At 42.2% G+C, this 24554-nt stretch overlaps 2 protein-coding genes across 2 annotated transcripts; both read left to right on the top strand.

The window, feature by feature from the left end:
- Positions 1 to 2954: 2954 nt before the first annotated feature.
- On the top strand, positions 2955 to 6901 carry LOC119160130 (uncharacterized). Its single transcript, XM_075884771.1, has 4 exons — positions 2955 to 3480; positions 4917 to 5001; positions 5703 to 5843; positions 6738 to 6901. The coding sequence occupies exons 1-4, from the start codon at positions 2965 to 2967 to the stop codon at positions 6899 to 6901; spliced, it is 906 nt and encodes a 301-aa protein (XP_075740886.1). The 5' UTR covers positions 2955 to 2964.
- Positions 6902 to 10056: 3155 nt separating this feature from the next.
- Positions 10057 to 24199, top strand: LOC119164628 (cholinesterase). Its single transcript, XM_075884772.1, has 5 exons — positions 10057 to 10418; positions 14000 to 14249; positions 17050 to 17367; positions 19446 to 19670; positions 24173 to 24199. Exons 1-5 carry the CDS (start codon positions 10057 to 10059, stop codon positions 24197 to 24199), a joined length of 1182 nt encoding a protein of 393 aa, XP_075740887.1.
- Positions 24200 to 24554: the final 355 nt, after the last annotated feature.

The following is a 24554-nucleotide window of genomic DNA, read 5'->3' on the forward strand; positions in this document are numbered from 1 at the left end:
GTAGCACCAATAATAAAAATACTGTGTCTTTATCAGAAAATTCTATTTGCTTGTAATCGAATTCACGTGCGTAATTGGTTCAAAACTTGGCCACCACCTCACAATCGAATTTGTTTTTTTTTAATAATGTATTCCTTCAGTTGTTCTTTTGCTTTTTAATCTTTTCATTTCTTTTAGTTGGATAACACGTACAATACTCTATATTTTACCAGCTTTAGAGCAGCCTTATATGTAGTTTTCTTTTTTGAATAGAGGTCAGCATTCTTCATGGTATCAAAACATGTTTGCACATAAAAGTGATAGAAACAGATCCAGTAATGAACTACTAATAGACATAATAATAACTGAAGTTAGTGGTTGCAAGCAGTACTTTTATTGTAAAAAATGGTGCATGGATGTTGTATGCATTAACTCTCTAAATTATTCCTTGCCAATCTAGTATATTTCATTTTAGAAACGTAATATTTCGCTCATATTCCACCGTTCATGGTGTGCGATTGTGAAAAATGACTGGATATAGTTTCATATGAAACAAACTTACTTGTATTGCAGTCGTGTCACGTTCTTTATTCTTGCTATACCTCAATGTGTTTCTTGAAATGCACATGTTTCATTCTTTCACGTTTTTCGTCCACCAGGTGCTATTCCGGCTATTCAGAACTTTGAGTGCTTCCACCTTTATGTCCAGGTATTTTTCTCAGGATACCACCTGGCCAGGCTATAGAGTCTACCGCAGCTCACTACTTTTATTTCCATTGCGACATATGCTTGCCTTTGAAGCATAATGTTTCATGCCTGCATGACAAAATATGGGCTGGCCAAATGGTCCGCGAAACTGCATAGAAGGTAGGCCTTTCGTGTCCGACGTGGAAGCGAAGCACTGCGCACTGACATGAGCACTCCAGGACTTCAGTAACGTTTCCAGACCAGTATATTCCGGACTCAATCAATGTGCAAGTTTATTTGGCACCGCATTCCCCATGGTGTCGCATTCAACGCTGATCATATCGAGTGGGTGTTTGCCACAGAATATGAAGCCACAACCATCATCATTCTTTAGCCTTCATTCCTGAGATCGAACGAGGAAAGGCACTGTGTCAAGGCGTCGCTTCTGTCGACATCGACTACGACTATTGGGCTCGCGGAACTTATTGCGTCCTGTGTTATTATCCAAGCGTCGAGTCTCTGGTCTACTTTCAGGTGAATCTGTAAGGCCATCTTGTTTTCTACTCACTAATTCTTAGCGCACTGTCTGGTATTACTCCACGTACCTTTATGAGGTTCAATTTTCATTCGATTGGTGGATACCCGAGTTAGCCGAAAAGTTATTTTTATCAAGTAATGCTTTCTCTAACGGTGAACAAAGTTCCTGTTTACCCTTTTGAAAGCAGGAGGAGGGGAGTGGCTTTAGCTTATCAATATAGAATCCTCGTTCCAAATATTTTTTTCTTAATGAAGAAGTATTCAAAGAAAAAAATGCCACCTGCACTGTCAGTGTGGTCACAACTTTCAAGTCTATGCAAGTATGAAAGAAAATATAGTATTGAAGTGCACCAGGCATTACACAGCACGTAAGTAATGACAGCGAATATCGATTATTGCTGATTCCATTACAAGTATAAAGGCCTTTTCAGAGCTTCTCACAAGACATGCAACCTAAGTACTGTAGACCGCGAGGTAAATGCAACTTGAAAAAGAAAAAAAAAACTCACTTTTACGCAAAACTTCGTTGCACCAAATAAAATAAGGACATAAGTAATTATGGTAATAGGAAAATAAAATTGCTTAGTTCTTTTGTTGCAAAAGAAATAGTGGCTTGACTTCTAATATTGCGGCTTCTATCGTGCAACATATCTGTTTGAGTAGAAAATATTTCTCAAAACTGTTGCACAGTATTTGTATTCAAAATAGCGCTGCAGAATTGTAAATGCGCATGGTTATCTCTTTAGCTAATGTATGCATCATCGCACACTAGAACCATGTCAGTATATCTACTATTTTTCGTGCGGTATCATTGCATGCGGCACTTACATCTGCGACCATTCTTTAGTAGCATCATCACTGAAAGTGAAAGGTTGGAAGAAAGAAAAAAAAATGCGGTCAGCAATCGTCCGCTTTGTGCAAGTACAATTACTGTGTTTCAACCACATGAACAAAGCTGGGTGGGGGGGGGGGGGGGGTAATGTGACTGCAAGTTCCATCTGGTACGGCTGGTTCTTGTGATTGATTCTCGCGGATTCAGGCACTAAGCTGAAATCTAGAGAGCATAAACACAACAGAGTAGCTGATGATGTCAAAACAGACCAAATGCATGATTTCACTTATTGGATTGTTTAAAACAGGCATTTAAAATTGTCTTTAAATTAATTTTTACATTTGTTTAACGTTTCGTGTAACCGTCAAAGCATGTGGCAATTGCAGTTCCGGTTTCACATACCATGAGTATTTCATACATCTGCGTTTCCGAACTTAAGTGAGTGTAGCGACCATTTCTAGACATTTTTATTTGCGTGAGATTCGTTCACTGCGAGTACACTGTGCTTATGATTGCACTGCTGACGTTCACAAAAGGACGCCTACCTAGGATTAATGACAACTCAGTCAATTTACTGCCGGTGATCACTATGGCTTCATAAACTCTTGTCTGCTTGTAATCCGCAATCCGTAGGTTTTTCTGCTGATGTAGCATGCCAGTATTCAATCGGAAACTTCCTCTGCTTTCACTGCGTGGGGGTGCAGGTAGAGGCTCTAACAATAATGCCTGGCGCTCCAGCGCTTTAGGCATAGCGCGATGTAAAAGACACCTCAGCAGTAAGGAGCAGCCATTTTGCTTCCCAATAGGTGAGGGTTGAACAGTGCTGGTGTCGCAAGCGGAAAATGTGTAAAACGTATGCGCAAATGCACCAGGACTGCAGTGTTACTTTCTGTTTCAATTGTCTTTTCTCTAGACATAGAGCACACGATATGGCTTCCAATGGCAAAGATTCTACGGGAAAGTCAACCTCTATAACACACCAGGCAGAACTAACCGAAAGATCTCAACAAAAGCAGCCACATCCGAAGGACCACCAGCATAAGGGGCACCCAAAACATCATCAGCATCACAATCCTCAGCACCGACTTGATCAACCTGAGCAACTGGAAGAGCGTCATCGTCAAGCGCCGCAACAGTCGCACCACGGGCCTCAACAACAGCCTCAGCTGAAGCCTGAAGAACAGCACCAAGAACAGCGACAACAGAAACAAGAGCAGCAGCCACCACCAAAGCACGCTCAACAGCATTCTTCGCAACTGCAGCAAGAGCCACGAGAGGTGCAACCTCGGCAGCTGCATAAGCAACTTCCACGCAGCTGCCTGAAGCGCGCATCCTCAGAGAAACACCTCACAGTGACGGACGCTCTACAATCGGGCCACACAACAGCTACCAGTTCTATGAGCCAGCGAGACAGGAAGAGAAGCCACCCAATTGGAGGAACTAGGGTGAGCCGAATTTCTTGAAACTTAATTGGTTTATTACTATAGCATGAAAGTGAAACTATAGGTATAAACAGACGAGCTCGTCTTCGTTATTCAGTCGTCCGACTCGGTGGAAAAGTGGTAGTGGCGGTCTGCTGACCCGCCGAGGTGGCTGGTCTTATTCCGGCCACATTGGGTGCATTTTGATAGAGGCGAAGTGCTGCAGGCTCATGTGCTGTGCGATGTCGGCATACGTTAAGTAACATCAGATGGTCGAAATTGCCGGAGCCATCCGCTACAGTGTCCCTCATAAACATATTGAGGCCTAGAAACTCGATAACTCGAATATTATTGTTCATTGTGCCGTCGTAGATATAAGCATAAATGTCAGCAGTACTCACGGCTAGAAACATGACACTGAAAGCGCGTGGCCGCTCATACTGTACAAGAGCTACCCGAGTGCACCAGTGGTGGCAAACTTTTGATACTCTTGTGTTGTGGTACAGCTCAAAGAGAGACCGTTCTCTGAGCATAATGATTGCGTCCGGAGGCCAGTTACCGGTTCGAGGGCTTACCGCAGGGCCCGCTGACACTGCGATACGGAACACACACACGTGTGTGTGTAGGCTTACACACACCTGTACGCACGCACCGATAACTTCTAATGGCACTTGACTGATGAGAACACGACGCTATTCAGAGTGCACATAATAATGTGGCATTTACCAATCCGAAACCACCACATGATTATGAGAGACGCCGTAGTGGAGGGTTCCATAAATTTCGACCACCTATAGAGTTCATTAATGTACCAAAATCTGAGCACACAGGCCTACAGCAGTTTAGCCTCAATCGAAAATACAGCCACCGCAGCTGGAATTCACTCCAGTCACCTTCGGGTTAGCATCCGAGCGCCATAACACTAAAGACTGCCGCGGTGAAGCATACATATATAGCACACAGACACATGTATTCGGTACCCCAGTTGCTTTAGACTAAAACAGCTGTTTTCTTGATAATGTAACTGATGACAATTTCGTGCAACAGTCACGTGCTTCCATCATTCTTGGCCTCAGTTACCGCGAACTGCCACAGCGTTTCATGTGTAAATACCACCGTATTTTTTTCTTTTCCTGGATTAATTTTTCTTCGCAATGTGGTTTGTGCGTGTCTCACTTATAGTGACTTTCTTGTGACATCGCTTATGGCTGTCGTCATCTATGCGCCTTTCACTGAATAAGCACGCTCAGTTTTATATCCTAACGTCGAGTTCCGAGAGCACTATGAGTGAGAGCCCTCTGGCCTCTCGGTATAGTTAGTTTCTTGCCCGCATGAATAATGCATCCTACCTCTACTCACTGTCATAATGTGTGTTATTATACAGCACAACTAGAATTACGCCAGCATTATGGCTGAAAGCATGGAAATGCTCACAGTGGTACTTGACGATGTTTATGCAGGAAGGTGCGGCTACCAGTGTCAGTGCAGTGACAGATGACGCAGGAATGAAGCAACAGACAAAAGAACGGAAACTGGACGTTTGTCGTACGTAACTGTATCACTCATATGGTTAAGAAGGCTTATAAAATATTGAATTCGTTGAAGTTTTCTTGTTTAACCTATTTAATTTGCCCATTGTAAAAAAAAACTATAGTCTTATTTTCACTAATTGACATTGTAACGCAGCCATTATAACTCTAGTCTCTTAAGTGTGTTCTTGCATATTTATTTTGACCCGAGGGAAGTATATTGTTCATACGCCATTTCTTTAAATAGCTTCTTCGATGGTTTGTTATAAACATGCGTCATTCTTGTGCGTGCCTGCTTGTGTTCAAAAGGTAATCCCGACATTTAGAGTTTAGCACGGAAGCGTACGCCGTAAAGACGTAGCATGATTCTCGGTAATAGTAATAAGTAATAAGTAAATGAGTAATAAGTGAAAATGCCTAAGTAATAAGTCTATACCAGAAGTGATGCTGACTTGCAACTGGCTAAGGAGAGTCTGAAACAGGGTGCTCAGACGGAATTATTTTCAGAAATCTACCAGTACGGCCTCACAGGTAAACGTACACTGTGTTTAGAACACCCGGTACTTATTGCGAATGACCTACTCACTTTATATCTGGTTTACTACCCCCTGCCATATTCGAAATTGTTTGCCGCGTGTTTTTCATGCATGCCTTTTAAAAGTATTGGTTTCGATAGCATACCGTTATCGAAAATGCCACCTCTATGGTGTATCGCAGCTGTGCACAACCCTCCACCAGTCGATGTCTACTACGCCGGTTCTGGATTTCCGTTGTGTACATGCAAAAAAAGGCCCACTTGGTTTGACCTTTTTCTTGGAAGATCAGCGGTCAAGAAGGCTGAGTCAGAAGACAGTAAAGGTGAATACACATCATCCACTGCAGACCCAACAATGCGGTTAGAGCTTGGTTCATATAAATGGTTTCTGGAAAGCATTTTAGTAGCGCTTTGAAAGCGCGACAAGTAAGATTGTGGGAATTTCCCAAATTTGTAGTTCAAGTATACATTTTGTTTTTTTTTAGCCGTATTTAATAAATGGCTCACCTTCCCGCATCAAGAAGTATATTTCTTTCCGTGTTGGTAAAGATACCACAGAACCTACTGTCGTTTTGGAGTATGAGCGCCGATGTATATACTGTACATGTCAAATGACACCCGAACATCGGCAAGCCTTCACGATAGTACATTTCACACCGTCCAGTTGGTATACCATTGACACGAACGAGCATTTTGTTCAGCAGCTCTGCGCATATATGCATGCCTGTTCATGGAGATAAGCGAACGGCACGCACTCTACTATGCTGGAGGTCTGCCACTGTTTGGGTGTCATTTGACGCTGACAATACGTGGAAGTTGCTCTGAATGATTTGTGGGAAAGGCGCGCTACTGTTGAGAAGATAATAAAAGAATTAAAGTGCACCCACCTGTGCTTACACCTGCAACTATAAACGTGTAAATGTTTGCCTAATCTTGATGCTGGACATATTGACCAGTCAGGCTGGTACACCTGCAACTATAAACGTGTAAATGTTTGCCTAATCTTGATGCTGGTCATATTGACCAGTCAGGCTGGCCATACAAACGCCAACTTGTGAAGTGAAAGATTTGTTATTTTAGTCTCTAACCAACGTGTTGCTTTATGAACTTCATTTTCCAATGGCACTCTCCCACTTTGCGAGTTTTGTTATGCAGTCTTCTTTATACCAGGAAAGGCGGAATGTAGATTCTTGCTAGGCTTCATTTGCTACTCGCAGGTTTCCTCCACGGAGACAGCTGCACGTCTATCGAGGCATTGCAGAAGGCTAACTGGGCTGAGACTAGCGAAGTCGCATCGAAGAAGCTGCGAGGCTTGTTCAGAAGATTCCACAGCACAGAAGACACTAGCACGCAGAGTGACGTCCTACCGTCCACAGCGTAAATGTGCTTTCACTAATGCTCTTCGGTCTAGAAACGCAGCAGTAAATGTCTTAACTTGCAAAAGGTACGACTTATGTTGCATAATAATTGTGTGCAGCACAATACTAAATGTGCAGAAGGCGCATCATGTACCGACAGGCACAAGTCGTCCGTTTTGCGTGCTAATGCAACTCTGAGAAAACCGACCATGGGGCTAATTATTTCTATAGGTTTAATGAAGCATTGTGCTGAAAAGTCAGGAATAATAAAATTTACCTCGTATCTGCATGTTTCCCGGCAAGTATTGTCGAAAGACGATATTCTTGCGTGTGGAGAGGGTAAACAAAACGTTTATTTAATGTTCGGCGCCAGAAAATTGTTGAATTGTATTCTGGAAGCGCTGCGTCTCGATCCGTGCAGCGAAGGCGAACGAGCGTTAGACATGAGCGCCATCTGGCAGTTATCTTCGAAAACGAAGGAAGGCGTGCGCGCACACGGAGAAAGATGCGCGCCTGTCTTAGAGGCCATAATACAGCACAAAGTGAAGGGCAGGTGCCACCACCGTGTTGCCTTAGCAATGCGTTGGAAACACTTGCCTTTTAAACGCGAAACATAACTTAGCGAACTTCGGCGACTTTGAGCGTATCTATCTATCTATCTATCTATCTATCTATCTATCTATCTATCTATCTATCTATCTATCTATCTATCTATCTATCTATCTATCTATCTATCTATCTATCTATCTATCTATCTATCTATCTATCTATCTATCTATCTATCTATCTATCTACCCCGCCGCGGTGGTCTAGTGGCTAAGGTACTTGGCTACTGACCCGTAGGTCGCGGGCTCGAATCCCGGCTGCGGCGGCTGCATTTCCGATAGAGGCGGAAATGTTGTGGGCCCGTGTGCTCAAATTTGGGTGCACGTTAAAGAACCCCAGGTGGTCAAAATTTCCGGAGCCCTCCACTACGGCGTCTCTCATAATCATATGGTGGTTTTGAGACGTTAAACCCTACATATCATCATCATTATCTATCTATCTATCTATCTATCTATCTATCTATCTATCTATCTATCTATCTAGCCGCCAACAACTTTTAGTTCACCTGGCCGTTTCGATAATGGTATGAATACCAAACTTGGTTTGTCATAACATGACTATATGAAGAATATACTTGACTAGTCATAACATGAACATCGTGACAATATGTCATAAATGTCATGATTCACATTTCATGGTTCTCGAGCTATTGTGGTGGTTTCGCTCACATGGAATTTAGCAAAACTGGTATGGTATGGCATGATTGCATGGCGAACACAAGCGACTCACCCTAACATAAAACTCATGAAGTGCGTGTCATGTAACAACATGACTATATGCCATGCTCATGGTGTGCTCGCAGCTGTTTCAATAGCTCCACTTATACCAAAGTCGGTATTACGGGACGTGAATGGATAATGAATGTACACTGGTGCAAACATGATAAACATGAGGTGGGCGTCATGTAACAACATGACTATATGCTATGCTCTAGATGCGCTCATGGCCACTTCGCTAGCTTCACATGTACCAAACTCGGTATTACGCAACGCGTACGGACCACATAGGTAAATGACACATCTAAACATGATAATCACGACATGCGTGTCATGTAACAAAATGAATACATGCCACACTGATGACGCACACGCAGCCGTTTCGCTAGCTTCACATATTATAAATTTGGTATAACGTGACGCCAATGGATGACGAAGGTGTGTTGCTGGTGCAAACATGATAATTATGAGATGCGTGTCATGTGAGAACATGACTACAAGCCACAGTCAAGGCGCCAATACATTTCGACGTGACACGGTGTGTGTGGTCGCCGGCGTTCACTTCGTCGCGTCCCGCCGGCGTTGCCACGCCAGGCACCGGTCCTGCCATATACTCGCAGGCACGCGCCACGTTGCGTTGCTTTGATGCATGCGCGTTTCAGCGCTTCCGGCGTCCCTCCGTCACGAAAAGAGGGAGACACAGTGTTGTCTGGGTAACGCATCGGCGTGAAATGCAGCATGTCGCATTTCGCACTGGTTGCCGTAAGGCCGTGCCGACGCATTCTGGTCGCGTCGGTCGCGCCTGGCGTCAGACAATAGAGTGCTCACGTTTCGCTAACGCAGTGTCGCTGTGCACAGCGTGCGCGCGCGTCAACGCTACAATGCAGTATATCGGGCCATTCATGATGCGCTCGCGGCCGTTTTTCTAGCTTCACATATGCCAAATTTCGTGTTACGTGACGTCAATTGATGGCGAAATATATGACTGGTGCAAAGGTGATAATCTTGACACTCGTGTCATGTAAGATCATGACAACAAACCACGCACATAGCGGGTTCACGGCCGTTTCGCTAGCTGCACATACACTCAATTTGGTATCATGTGACGTGAATAGATGACGAAGGTAAAAGACACATGCAAACATGATAATCATGACACGGAAGTCATGTACGGCATCATTTAACTCTTGGGCTGATTTTAAACTGATATATCAACATTTCTCATTCGGGCTTCGCATATCATCGATTCGCATGTACGTGGGATCTGCCAATTCTTTTGAGCATCGCGTTGCACTGTCAGAGCAGCGTGATAAACGCTATGGTCCTTAGAATTACTTATGTGTGCCTTCTCTAAGATAACGCCACACATAGAAAATATTGACGTGCTGTTATGACAGCTCAGATATGCGCAATAGTTGCTTTTGAATGGACAATCGTACCAGTATGAAAGCTGAAACCTGAGCAATATTGGTCGGCGCTGCGAATGGGCTTCGCCGTTTGACGTGACGTTGGGTGCCCTTTAGGATATCGTTAGCACGGAGAAACAGACATATGCACAGACAGACAGACAGACAGACAGACAGACAGACAGACAGACAGACAGACAGACAGACAGACAGACAGACAGACAGACAGACAGACAGACAGACAGACAGACAGACAGACCATAATTTCGGTGTTGAAGGTCCCCAAGAAATACTTTAGTCTTTATAAGGATGGCGTCCTGTCCGCTCCTTTGTTCCGGTATTTTCAGCGCTATGGCTTCATTGAATTCAACTGCTGCTACAGCGCTTCCTTATCTCTTGCTCCGCGCGACTCCCAGGCAAGCTGTATGCTTTCTTTCTGGAATACTACTCATGGTGGCCGGGATTTGCGTGCTGCTCTATTTCGTCTGGGAAGTGGACCACGAGGTGGAGGTACGCGCACTGCGCGGCCGCTACGCTGGCCGCACACTTGTGGTGGGCGCGAAACAGGTCCACGAGTTTCTTGGCATCTACTTTGCACGCGATCCCCTCCGTAGCATGCGCTTCCAGCAGCCCCTGCTAATGGACAGACAAATGACCCTTGTCAAGGCTCTTTCGATGAAGCCGTGCTGCGTACAGGACAAGGACTACGCCATGGAAGACAGTGACCGCCCAGTGAGCGAGCGCTGCCTCCACCTAAACATATGGACACCGATGCTGCCTGGACAGCGATGCAAGAGGGATTGCAGTCCAAGGTAACAAACAGTGCTGTTGGCCGAACTGCCCTGAACAAATGCCTTCCTTCAACACTCCAAACGAGACACAAAGCTGCTCAGTGAGGCATGAAGGCTTGAAGGGATGAGATGTTGTCAAACCAGTAATGTAACTGAAGCCGATGCATCGATAAGGGAAGTTCTCTCACCAGAGTTGCAGAAAAAAAATCGGGCCCTTTTTTTTTGAGATGGTGAATGCAGCAACAATTATTCTGTGAATAGAAAAATTGTCCTAAAAGACGAAGCACAAGCCGAAAGCATAAAGTATACACAGGCTAGCCTTCTCGTCCTGTGTGTTCTCTCACGTGCGCTTCATCTTCTTAGCGCATTTTTTTTTTAAATTCACAAATGCACGACTGACGAGTCCAACGAACCAAACTATTTCGGTATTTCTTGTCCGATGACTTGTACTTTCATCGGCATTTGAGTTAGCTTGCATGAATGTGTCGTAAAAGTACGGTCAGTCGGACAAATTTTATAGTTCTGTTATCAGTGCTTTACGCCATTTTGAAGTCATTCGCAGACTTTCTGTATGAACATTTTGTGGTGTACGCGGGTAAAAGCGCCGACCTATATGACTGCAATAATAAAGCTTTTTGCACTGCATGAATATTCGTATCCTCGATTGCTGTTTGCTCTACCTACTGATTTCTACATGTTTACATCATCGCTGATCGCCGATCTTCCTAAACTGTTTTCTGACATATATTGTCCGTTAGTTCTCATTAAACTCCAAATATCACTGCAAGTTGGTTCAAGTTTACTAAAACATTTATTTTATTTTTAAATTTGCTATTTCATCATATATGACAGTCATGCTCTAATCTAATTTTTATTAGAAGTTTCTGTGTTTACTCTTACTGTTAACTAAAAAGGCACCCCGCAACTAGGTCCGTAAAGAGCGTGCCCACTCGGTAGAAGCCCAATCACTGCCGTCAAGACAACGGGCGAAAAAGTGAAAGAAAGCTATTCGCTTTAAATGCGAAAGCCTGCGGTATGAGCAGCCTCTGTACAGATCCTAGCGAGCCTTCGTAATCTAACATTAAATAAATATTGTCTCGCTGCGCAATCTCATTTGTCGTGGATTCTAATTAAATCAGCGTAATCGTGGGATCAAACACATGTCGAAGCAAATTAGTGGCAACGGTGCGAAAAAGAAAGTATCGTTTTAACATTGTTGGCGGAGAAGAACGTATCTTCGAACGTATCCTTTGTAATGTTGTCGTGTGTAGCAGCTTACACTGAACTGAAGGGTAATGAAGTCAGATTTTATAAACTTAGGCATAAATTTACGCATAGATCAACTTCTGTGTTTCTTTCTTTTTCCTTGCTGCTCCTGGAAAGAATTCTGTGGAAGTAAGTATGGTGCATAAAATGTGTCCGTCATGTATAAAAAAGATGAGCATTGAATTTCTTTCCTTAAAGCTATGGGAGTGGATATAATGGGTGCTATTTCTTCTACAGACGTTTTTTCTATTTCGTATTCTTGGAATGCGGTTGCGTAGATGAGCATGTGCGTTGGAGGGTCTGGCATGCGTTCTTTAGGGACTTTGGTTCAGTTATAGAGACGAAGCGATCAATTCTGCAAGCAAAGCCTTGTATAGAAGCAATGTTAATAGATTTCATTGAAAATTTCAATCGACATGGGGCAAAAAAAAAAAAGCGGCGATGACATGTGCATGAGCCCATAACGTTTAGGGAGGGCAAAAAATACAAGAGTGAGCACGACGTCACACAGCTAACCTTAGCAAACCAATCTGTTCTCCATTGGCTCGCGTGAGTGGTTCACCTCTGCGTGATTGCCGAACCGTCGATTCTGCCACCAACTTCTTGGAATGCATGAGGTAGGTTTCCTGAGAAATCTTCTGCCCTTGTTCAGAAAAGACACTTCTGTAAGCTTCATAGATCATTGATGTTGCTTAGACAGGGACGTTCTACAGCAATTGCTCAAGCAATTGCACTTTCCGGGATGCGTTTCTGTTTATTGTCACACTATTGAAAACAAAAGCAACGTCGGCTGGAACTGGCTTCTGAGATTCATCGTACGTGTGGAAAGACAGATACACTTTTGATCGCTTAAGACATAGAAAACGACACTCTACCGGTACCCTGTCTAGTTTCATGGTAACATATTCAGTCATACGATGACATGATAATACGTGTTCAATGAGTTGATGATATGTGGGGTTTAACGTCCCAAAACCACCATATGATTATGAGAAACGCCGTAGTGGAGGGCTCCGGAAATTTCGACCACCTGGGGTTCTTTAACGTGCACCCAAATCTGAGCACACGGGTCTACAACATTTCCGCCTCCATCGGAAATGCAGTCACCACAGCCGGGATTTGATCCCGCGACCTGCGGGTCAGCAGCCGAGTACCTTAGCCACTAGACCACCGCGGCGGGGCGTGTTCAACGAGTTAAGGAACAGATCTGGCAAAAAGAGCACCGAGGCACAGTTTTTTATCCTGAGCATATTCATACTAATGTATCTTCAGGAACATAATTAGGTACATATTCGGGCACGTGAAGCACGAAACACAACGACAGTGAAATGAATCACGTACATAAAGCTCAGTTTGTATCCCATTTTCTCACTGTCCGTTTTTTTTTTGTGCTGCAACTAGACGGACATATTATGATCACTTGCTTATGCGATAGGTCTTGCTGTGGAGACCAAAATGAAGCGACTAGAAGTCATGCTTGCCTATTACAGGATCGCAGCTCCACAGTTGATCGTCACGAGAAAGTCGAAATGCTCCTTCTATGTTTTGATGAGTAATCCACCAGACTGACCCATGGTGTGGTCTTCTTGCTTTTATTCCTCAATAGAACAGATGCTATGCACGTTTGAGCCACTTTTATAGCCTGTAAGAGTATGTTCTTGTACTCCGTGAGGTTTACTGCTTTTGCAACGCAAGCAAATGATGGTACACGGTGTTCTGCCTCTACAAAGATTGCTACAAGCGGTTACAAACGAATGCGGATAGCGAGCATACACAACTTGCACTGATAAAAACAGCCTACTGTGTGATGTTCGCCCATCAGCCCATTGCGCGTTTGTTCGCTTTCGCTAATTACACCACAGGTGCACTCCATGACCCGGTGCTGATCCACGTTCTGGTAGACGTGGCCATTGGATCATTAACGCACTGTTTAACACACGCTTAGAAAAGGCTGCAAAAGGCAGTTAGAAGTATTGAACATGCCCTAAGGTCATTTTGAAGAGTAATTAATGCCCTCTGCCTTGCCAAGGGTGGACTAGCAGACATTATTGAAGGTTCGTGATCTTTTTAGGTTTTCAGACTTACTTTTTTTCGAGGATTATGGACGTGTGTTTGGTCCATTTTTTTTTACTTTTATTCAATAAAAATGTTGTATCAGTATAAAATTTGTATACACTTTCTTATTTGCTGTAAATAATCATTCGCGATCCGTAAAATTTCTGAAGAAACTTCCTTTCATGTTGGAACTTTTTATATAAAAACCACTAGTGTTGAAAAGAAGTCGCGCTTTCTAGTTTTCTAGTTGCACCACTGCATGTAAGCTTTACTTCGTCCAGGACTGTTCTGGTCGTGTTCGTGGGCCGGGACTTCCAGTACGGTGGCAACTCGCACAACTTGTACAGGGGTGAGCTGCTTGCTCTGCACGCTGACGCAGTTGTCGTGGTTCCCAACTACCGGCTTGGCCCATTCGGTTTTCTCAACGGTCGCATCGTGGACGTAACCGGGAACGTTGGTCTATACGATCAGAAGGTGGCGCTCGACTGGGTCAAAGAAAACATCGAGTTCTTCGGTGGCAATCCAGAAGATGTGAGCCGTTGCAGCGATTGATCTATCGAAATCTCTAATTGGTGGTTAGACCAAGTGCGCGCAGACAATGTGATACGAATGTTACAACCGTACGGGGCAGGTTATGCAAGTTTTTTTTTCGTAACTTTCGCAAGACAGTGGTGAAGATTTATACGAAACTACCAAAATTTTACTATACTATAGAAGCGGGAGCATAGCGGGTTTGTATATGTTGGGTGTGGTGAAAAAGAATACGAAGAATGGATGACGAAAAAAAGGAACAAAAATCATGATCATTGATTAAGCTTAGCTTATAGCTAAACGAATTCTGCCCATAGACAGTAATGAAAGACGTATGACCATGAGCAACCTACATATTTCAAGCACGAGTTTGCTTTAGAGGGGCGCTAAAACACTTTTTATCATGGTCAAAAAAATGCTGCCGATCGGTAGCAAATGTCTCGCTCCCCTTGACTTTTCTCTCGTTATTTCTTCACCCGAAAAAGCCACAAACGTAGATTCTCAATGTTATAGCGAAGCACGTGGTCTAGAAAACACAATAAACTTTCGAGGTCAGCTAAAAATTACTTTCTCTTCTCACGACAAATGACGGATGAAGCACAAAAATCCCTCGTCACAGCTATTCTATCTGCCACAGGCTGATTTCAACATGGCGCGCTCTGTCATTACAGGAATCGCCGTGGGAGGCCTCGACTTGTCCACGCATGCGCATGCGATCACACTGAAAAAGCCGCGTAGTCAAAGAATGAAAAAGGAAAACTTCGCAAGGTCACAAGGCTCGCGTGATAATTTTCTCAGTCTGTGCCATCAGTCCCTGCTTAGCTTCCAGCGCTTTCGTCGGAACGAGAGAAGAGAGAATGCGATTGCAGCGTGCGACAATTCTTCGTATCACCGTTCATATTGGATGTATTCTAAAAATTATTGCGGCAGTGAGTTCATGAGGCAATACGCTCTGTTAGTGATTCCATTCCATGGTTACTTGAAAAAGTATTGCACGGCCCATTTAAGTGTCTAATAAAGCGTAGTAAGATGTCCAACATAAATGTAAGCTGCATGAATGCATGTCCAAGAAGACAATTGTTTTTTTACAAAATCAAAGAGGCCGCGAATGGTGGTTAGATAACACACCTGTATTTTTTCTTTTCATATGAAACAACCTTCAAACATGGCAGCTCATACGTATGGCGACTCACAGTCACCAGCGCTTGTGCGCATTTTTATTTATAAAGAAAGAGTTACATCATGGCTCCGAAATAATGTGCACCATACTAGAAACACTTAATGCGAGCATAAAGGAAAATTTTTAAAATTGGCACTATGGCATTCGTTCCATGAGAAATTGACTTTTAGGGTAACGAACCACGTAATCTTGTTTTGATGATAAGGTGCCTCGAATGCTGAAGTTTCTCATTTTTTAGCCACTTAGACAAAGACGGTATAAATCAGCGTTTGTGGCCTTTTTAGGTGTACAGCGTATTTTAGCTAACGTGCGCCAAGCATACTTTCCGATTTTCGCTCTTTTGAAGAAAAGCCCGAGAAATCAAAATATAACAGGGCATGTATGAAATAATCGTACGCCACTAGACAAACATTGACACTTTACTATAGAATATGTCTCGTTGAATTTGCAATTATCAGTGCTCAGCGATCTCTTTTAACGATTCACGTTGAATTGGCATTATCATAGATTATTAGGTTCAGGACAAGCGCTACAACTTTTGTAGTGAAGATTTCTCGCTAGAATCACTGATTAAATTAATAATTAGGAATAGATTACTATTCACCCAGCTCTTCGGATAAAAAAAATATCATGACATGCTTCGCATGGCTAGGAACAATATTACACCATTTCGACATATGCCTGTTTTTGTAATGCAGCCGCATGTTAGCTTGAAAACCTTGTTTACATCGCTTGTTTTAACCGTTGTCTTAATAATTCATGTGTTTCTTCTTCAAGTGAGCATCCAGTCGTAAAACAACGCGCGTACTTTCTGTTCCTCTTTCTGCGTCTTCACGTTTTGTATTTCACCACACCACCTGCACCTTTTTTTCTCTCATTCGAGCAACTTCCCTGAAGGCAGCAACATAAAAAATTTTAATAAACTAGATGCTGCACTTTCCAGCACAGCAGCCAATGATGCAAACGGATGGCAGGTTGCTCTTAATTTATTCAGCGGGTTCAAACAACCCAAAGCAGCAGAACAAAGGCACAAGACATGCATTGCACGAACTTTCTAAGTTATTTCGAGCAGAGCGGGGATTACTAAGTTTGTTCCTGATGAATGATATGCGTGAATTTTCCTGATTTTGCCCCAGGAAGCCATCGAGGATTGAATCTGTGACCTGGCGTTCAACAGTCTCATGTCGTAGCCACTGCACTACAATAGGTAGTGTGGGCTGGAGATTCAAAACATAAAGGCACAGGACTTGAAATAATGAATGATTTTAACAATAGCTTTACACAAAGAAGGGGTTAGCGCAATATTAACCACAAGAAACGAAATATTTGAAGTAAAAAAAAAGAATATTGGTGGATGCAAGATAATCGTGCTAATAAATAAGAAAAATATGGTGCCGGAAGTTTGCTTCATTGATTTCACTTGAATTTCAAATTTATGAAAAAGTTCACTTCCTTTACTTCTTATGAAGTAGCCACGCGTGTATAGTGTTTGGGGTAACAGGTTTGTTGTTAGCGATCGAAAGGAGATCGAAGCTACACTATTTCATGAACGTTTTGTATGGCTGACATGAACGTTACGTTGACGTTACGTTGAACTTAAAATTCATACTTTCGTTCCAGATTGTGCCCGTAGGTCATGATGCCGGGGCCATCTCAATGACACGCCACTTGTTTGACATGAAGTTACACTGGGTGCAGCAAGCGAAACGCGTCGTGTTACACACGTCTTCATTCTTTCGACCGTACCGAGACAACACAAAGTATGCCCTGCAGAACATGCTTGATCTGGGTCGGTTGTGCATGTGTCACCCAGATGAAGGCGTCGACGTTGTGGTTGAGTGCTTGCAGACAACACCCGCAAGCCGCCTGAAAATGGCTTCGAGGCACGCCTACAAATTGGCACCCGTCTTTGTTCCTTCGAACACGAAAGGGACTTCGGTGAGTGCACAACTGCTGTGAATCTCGGCAAAGGGCCAATCTCGATGTAGACCAGGTATACGTGTAGCGCAAATAAATGAAGACAAATGAAATACACATCAACGACATGGACTGGCGCATACCTAGAAATACATTTGCCCCGCCGTGGTGTTCTAGTGGCTAAGGTACTCTGCTGCTGGCCCGCAGGTCACGGGATCGAATCCCGGCTGCGGCGGCTGCATTTCCGATGGAGGTAGAAATGTTGTAGGCCCGTGTGCTCAGCTCTTGGTGCACGTTAAAGAACCCCAGGTGGTTGAAATTTCCGGAGCCCTCCAGTACGGCGTCTCTCATAATCATATGGTTGTTTTGGGAGGTTAAACCCTACATATCAATCAATACAATTACAATTGTCTGCTGAAAAGTGTGAAGCCAGCTTTTATATAAGCGTGCGCGACCGATAAAATACAGTTGTTGTTCTGGCACACATGATGCGTCTCGAGTCGTCGATAACATGCACCGCCTAGCCCACGACAGAACATTTTTAAATGGGCAAATCTCAAAGCGATGCTAACAATTTTCGAAAACGAATTTACTCAACCGTACAAATTCTATGTATAGAGAGACGGTTCTGCACAAATGAGAGGCTTATTGCATGCTAATACGATGTTGTATTTTGACACTAAAGTCGTATTTCGCATGGCGTACACATTGACATCAATACGAGCATGGTGCACGCTCAAATGCCAATTTTGGTGACTTCACGTGCCAGTGTGGCTAGTTGTTATGACCTCAGGCACCAAAACTTCAAAATGGCCACTCGTTCATCATGAACGTAGCCAATGGGAGCATGTGGCGGGAATATTACACTGTGTTTGGCCGTCAATGTACAGTAGGAACCTCAACTAGCTTTTAAAAAGATAGTGTAGGCTCATTTTGCAAAAAATGCATTCACCAGTGCATTTTGTAACGTCTTCATTGCTTGACTTGTCATACCACGCAAAAAAAAAGACAGCTGAACAATTTTGCGTCAGTATCCCTTTAAATTTCGAGAAGAGTGTTTTACTGGGCTCAATTCTTCATCCGTTGACACTTATGCCCAGATCACTTGGGCATTGCTCGTTGAAGCGAAGATATCTTTTTTTTTCCTTCCGCAAAGTTCGGTTGGAAGTTTAAAAGGAGAAATATAATGCCTTGATTTGCTCCGTAGTTCGACACATGGCTCCCAGGAATAGCTTTTATGACATACTTCCCATAACTCGCGTGCATAGCACCAGTTACGTTCCATGCCTGATCTTGGTAACAACAGCACCCATTTCAACAAGTACGAGCACAAGTTCCACAAGGCACGTCCTGCCCACCAACTGACTAATAAAAGTAATCTAGTTTATTATTTGCCAATCAATATTTTTGTACCTCCTTGTTATGAGATGCTCTGGCAATTGTCACCAATTTATACAATGTAAATTGGGATTTGAAGGTAGCATTCATCTTTCGAACAACCTTCGAAGCACCATAGCTTCTGAAAATGACAAAAAAAAAAACTTGAGTCATCTTCAAACGACGCATTTTTAAAAAAATTCTACATACGCTACGACGTACAATGTTTTTTTTTCTTGAATTGCAGATAATGTTTTTATGTGTAATTTCCCTTCAAATATTTAACCACAATAGTGAAGTTACGTCACGTTCGTTCAGAAGATTTGTATTTCACTGTGTCAAACCTCATTTGCAGTATAATAAACCGTCGTGTTCCTGAGTGCATTTCGTCTACCTTTTCATTTTTATTCCTGCTGCATACTATCTAATAAAATATTTTCTGTTAACCCGTACCTGTAATACAACATTTTCTTGTTTAAATTTTTGTACAGGATTGAACCCTTAAATTTTCTAGTTATCGGATATGTTTTCACGCTTCGTTGCGTTTTCTTTTTTACACAATGCCTCAATGAATCTGGGGCGCTGTGAATACTTCTTTATTTATTGTTTATTATAATATTTGAATAAATATATGAATACATTCATTTAAGAAATAATTGGTTTATATAATGATTTATTGTTATTATTCATGCCTAACCTCATTGCTTCAACGCCTCCTTCAGCCTTCGGCTGCTATTAAAATTCAGAATTCGAGTGCGGCAAGACCATGGCTGAGGAACAAAGAGTTTCTCCTGGGCAACGTGGCGGACGAAGGTTCCTTCGAATACTCGATGATTCTGAAGAGACTGGCCGACTTGAAATACGTCCTTCCCGGTGGATATTTTTCTAATGTAAGCGCACAAATTATCACACTCCTCTCCGAACTTCCCTTGGGCGGTCAGGTTGAGGTAAGTCATATAGCTTGCTACTGTGTCATATATTTTCTTAAGGGCTCTATCATTGGATCTCTTGCCTATCTGCTCTTCACGGGATCTATGTGTGTTGCTGGCGCTTCACATAGAACGCTCACATTCTGCCTATAAATTATTTAGGATTTTCTTTGACGCCAGTTTAATTGAATGAACTCCGTACTTCGTTAAAAAACTTTGTTGCATCGGACCCCTTTGCGAACTGTATACTGAATGAAATCATTTGACAATTTGAGAGTGTTGCTGATTCGAAGCGATAAAACAGTTCTGAAGCAAAAAAACATCTTCATAGATGTTTTTAGAAATGACGAATTGTATGCACTAAATCAACTTGAAACTTTTGAATATACTCGTGTTACTATCAATGTATGAAATCGCAAATTTATGTCTAGACAGAAAATAAGTTTATTCTATTCGTATATACAAGAGTACAAGTAGTTAAATAAAATGTAATAAAATTTTCAGACTAATTTCAAAGAACAAGTAGTGAAACGCTTTCTTTATACTGAAAACATTAGCCGTATACGTAGAATTTGTTACAGTAGGTGTTTTCGTTTCAGTTAGTGGAAATTTCCAAAAGAGCCCTCAGCGAGCGATAGCTTGGAGCAAGTTTGAGCAGGGAAGAAAGCATTTGTCGGCTAACAAGATATTTGATTAAAAGCATGTGCCGAAATCTGTAGAATTTCAGAACTTGCTTGTAGCTGTTGTGATAGAACGTATAAGACAGTTGTGCATGCGTATGAGAGATGTAATCAATTCGGTGTTTTTTGTTTATATCAATTCTGTTCTGTTTGGTATGCATACTCGATTATGTCTTTTAGCTTCGGAGATCAGTAATTTTGCTTTTGCAGTATATATTTCGGCCTCTCAACTAAAAAGGAATAAGCTGAAACGTATAATCTCTCAAATAATTTAGATTCGTACTAAACAAAAGTAAAAGCAGCCCGAATGTGACGTTTTGACAACGCAGAAAAGCAAAGTGTCGCGTTCCTCTGTGAAAAGTTGTGGATATATGAAATTTACGGCATAAAAATGGAACGCAGGGCCGCTTCTCGCCAAATATATTATACGAAAATGTCTGCAAGTCTTTTATGTCACATATTACAAGAGGAAATTATAAAAATTGGCGTTCTATAATTTAACATAAAATATATAATACCCATATAATAGAAACATCTTTACCTGTCCATGTATACATATCTACGACAAAAAAACTGCGTATGCTTCCACTGGAGAACCTGTGCTCTGGAGGCCTCAACTGAATGACTTTGCTTTATGGGTAATAAAAGCAGCAGACTGCAAAGTGGGGCAATGAGAGCGTGGACATGACGCAAGCGCTGCTGGATGTATACTCTGCCTTCGTCTCCATTTCCAAAGCGTTGTTTATTGGTGTGCTACTCGTTGCAAAACTCAACTCCCAGTTGCGCCGGTGCATAGTACAAAACTTACTTTCATGTCTTGGTTGAAGAAGATTTCCGTCATAAAGCACAGTGGGAAACATGCCATGAAGGCTTCGTGAGTACAGCAGCTATGTTTTAATGTGCACGACGGCACAGTTAGTTGTCAAGTAGCTGCTCAGACTAGCAGGTCAAGCGTATACGAATTCTCGCAACTTGTGAAGTAGGATGCAAAGGCCACTGTCTAGCCATAGTTTGGCATTTCCCACACAAACAAAGTTTTACCTGATGATCTCCATTTATATAAAACAGTTGCAGTTGTATGCCGTAAAATTTAATGTATTACACTTACAGTTGGATCATGTAAAACGAATATTGACAACGTAAGTATTGAAAGTATAGCCGCAAGGGTACACGTGAATATATTGCAGATATTGTACTCATTAAATGGTCTTTTCGCTTATCAAAAGCGCGCACAAGAAAACTTATGGCGGGCTGCCCGACTACATGTTGTAAAACTGCCAGTAAAATTTTATAGGCACCCTTTTATTTTGTTCAAAGAACTAACGAGTGAACATCGGCTTCGTGAAAAGGGTAATAAGTGTTAAGCGATCGTTTGAGCGCAGGCAGACTGAAATTCAATCATACTGTCTGTGATGTCAATTTTACGTCTATGGATACATAAATAAATTTAGAAGAATATATTACCGATGCGCGCGTGCCTTCGATCAATAGTTAGTTCATAGTTTCTCGTTTTTTTTTTTTTGATGTCGCCTCTTAGAAGCGATGTTTGTCACCAAAACACTGCCTTTTTATTCAGCATTCTCTGTGTTGTAATGTGAAGCACGTCTTTATTTTTTTATTTTACCCACAGCGTTTTTTAGAAAATATTGCGGGGGCCACAGTCCTTCATATATAAATGCGCAGTCTTGCGGCCAGTCAAATTGGCTGGTAACAATCTGCTCGCTAATCGCTTGTGAAAAAAAAATATTTGAACAGATCAGTTCCGGGGGTGTATGGCCATATTTTAAATTTGTAGTCACAACAAGAAGACTGTTAATAGGCCCACTTCAAATAATCTGAAGAAATAATCTCAGGTTTTTTTGTTATATATTGAGTAAAAGAGTTTCAGCTTTAGCTAATGCGTTTGGTTTCGCAAGGATTGCCAATCAAGGTATCTGTTCATATCTCGAGAGCACTTTTAACTGTGGAACAGTTTAAGGAACCACTTCGTCGTTGTTTCATGGTGTCACGCAAGCCTCATGCTTGATGCATACGCATAAATTGAAGAGACTGCACGCATGGAACGTTAGCGTGCGCTTGCGCACGAACGTCAACCTAACCGAAGGGCTAATTAGTTTGTTCGAGAAAGCAAAGCGACCACGAAATGCCAGCGTCAGGAATAAACGAAGCTATACGGAAAAGAGATGTATATGGCGGCGTAACGCCAGTGCTGGCATTGATACCCACCGCGCTTGCAGCAGCAAAGAGCAGAAAAACAGTAGGAACCAGGCCGAACAGAAGAAAAAAAATAAACGTTAAAGAACTTACGTATTCTCATAAAAAAAAAACAACCGAAAACGGTAAATATCTCACTTATTCACACGAAAAAAAAGTAAAGAAAAGTAAAGGGCAGGCAAATGCCAGAAAGAAAAAAAGAACCAAGAAAAAGTAGTTACCACAGACAAAAGAAAACACAAGAAAAACGCACAGGCAAACCAATGATACGCAGTTCACAGTTTTTTTCTTGAGGTGAAACTATGGCGCTGTGTTTCTTTTTTGTTTTTTTTGTGTGTGTATTAACCTTTGCACAGATTTTCAAAGCGTGAAGCATTTTTTAATATATCACATTGTTATCAGATGTGATTAAGGGGAAGTGTCAGCGTATTCGTCGTATTTCCATCCAGGACATAATCAGCGAGTACAGGAGAGGTTACCGCAACGCAACTTATGATGAGACTCACATGTGGAAGAATATATTGGGAGACGTACTGGTCTACTGCCCTATGCAATACTTGGCCGAAATTCTATCAGCCCTTGGAAACAAGGCAAGTATCAAGCTTACGCGAATAACTATGGCACTTTGTGTACCACCATGTATACCTATAACGCATGAAGCTTTCTATAGTATAGCGCTGCGAAGCAACAATTTCTGATGGTCGCACTCATTTCATAGCAGCAACATGCCACTACTTTGGTGAAACATCTATTTTAGGCCGTGATGTAAAGCTTCTTCTTCTTTAATCTGTATTAGGCAGAATGAGGTCATTTCGTTATAGCTAAAGTCAGTTACGTGTAATATTTCTTTTGCCTACAGATGGCTTTGCATTATGCTGTCACACTGCTCAGCTACAGGATACACGTTCGAATACCAGTCATCGTCAGCCACGTTTTCATGGGGACAAAGTGCAAAGTCACCCACTTGCTCAGATTTAGGTGTACGCCATATAAACCCAGTATATCACCATTAAATAAGAAGTTTATACTGTTACAAATTTCCTTATCGTATTGGTGTCATCCAACCCGAGGAGTGAGTTCTAACTAGGTGTTAACGTGTTCAGTAAATGTTCACGAAATATATATTTGTATTTAAAAAAAGCACTATATCTAAGCGATTGTCCCGGCATGGCCTTCATCGCAGGATCACAAATTTAATTTTACTCATGATTTTTCTACTTAAAAAAACTGGTAGTAGCAGCAGTCTGAGGATTGATTTTAATCAAGCCTCAGACTTCTGTTTATAGCCTGAGTCGGAAGATTGATCTTTCTGAATGACATCAAGCCTGTTAGAAACCTGTTACAAGTCTGTTACCAATACTGTTGTATAGACAGTAATCTCATTGCGGCACGTGACTTATGATCTTTTACTATTCACCCCATTCAGGTGTATACTTTTGTCCTGGAAACAAGCCCCGTCTTCAGAGGGGGTGAACGCGCACAGCGTTACGACGATTTGCATTTCATGTTTGGGACTGCCCTTCGGTTCAAAGAAGGAGAGCATCAGACAGACAAGGAGCGTGCTATCACATTCATAAGCTACTGGGCTGCATTCGCAAAAACCGGGTTTGTGTCTTTAATTTCTAGGTAATGCCTCTCATTCAAGATTACTGATTTTTGTTGCTTAAAACTTTTGAGAAATTTTTTTTCGATATACATCGAATGTCGTAGCTGCTTTCATAGATTATATGAGACTTAACCACTTTCATATTTCCGAGTGCACATTACGCTGCTTTTATTGCCTTGCCTATTTTTTCTTTAAGGGATCTGCCCTGAAATCTTCGCCTAGTGGCCTTTGGTGTTTTTTCTCCGGCGGCTTAACAGCTTGGATGTTGGAGAAAATTATCTTGCAGTATACTCGGTTTTATTGAACGCCTATGTTTCAACATGATGTTTTTATTAACCACGACAAAATAACCTACTTGTCCTTTAAACGAACTTAACGACACCAACGTTGAGAGTGCTCCAC

Source organism: Rhipicephalus microplus, unplaced genomic scaffold, assembly GCF_043290135.1.
Source record: "Rhipicephalus microplus isolate Deutch F79 unplaced genomic scaffold, USDA_Rmic scaffold_47, whole genome shotgun sequence".
In the NCBI taxonomy this organism is placed as follows: domain Eukaryota; kingdom Metazoa; phylum Arthropoda; class Arachnida; order Ixodida; family Ixodidae; genus Rhipicephalus; species Rhipicephalus microplus.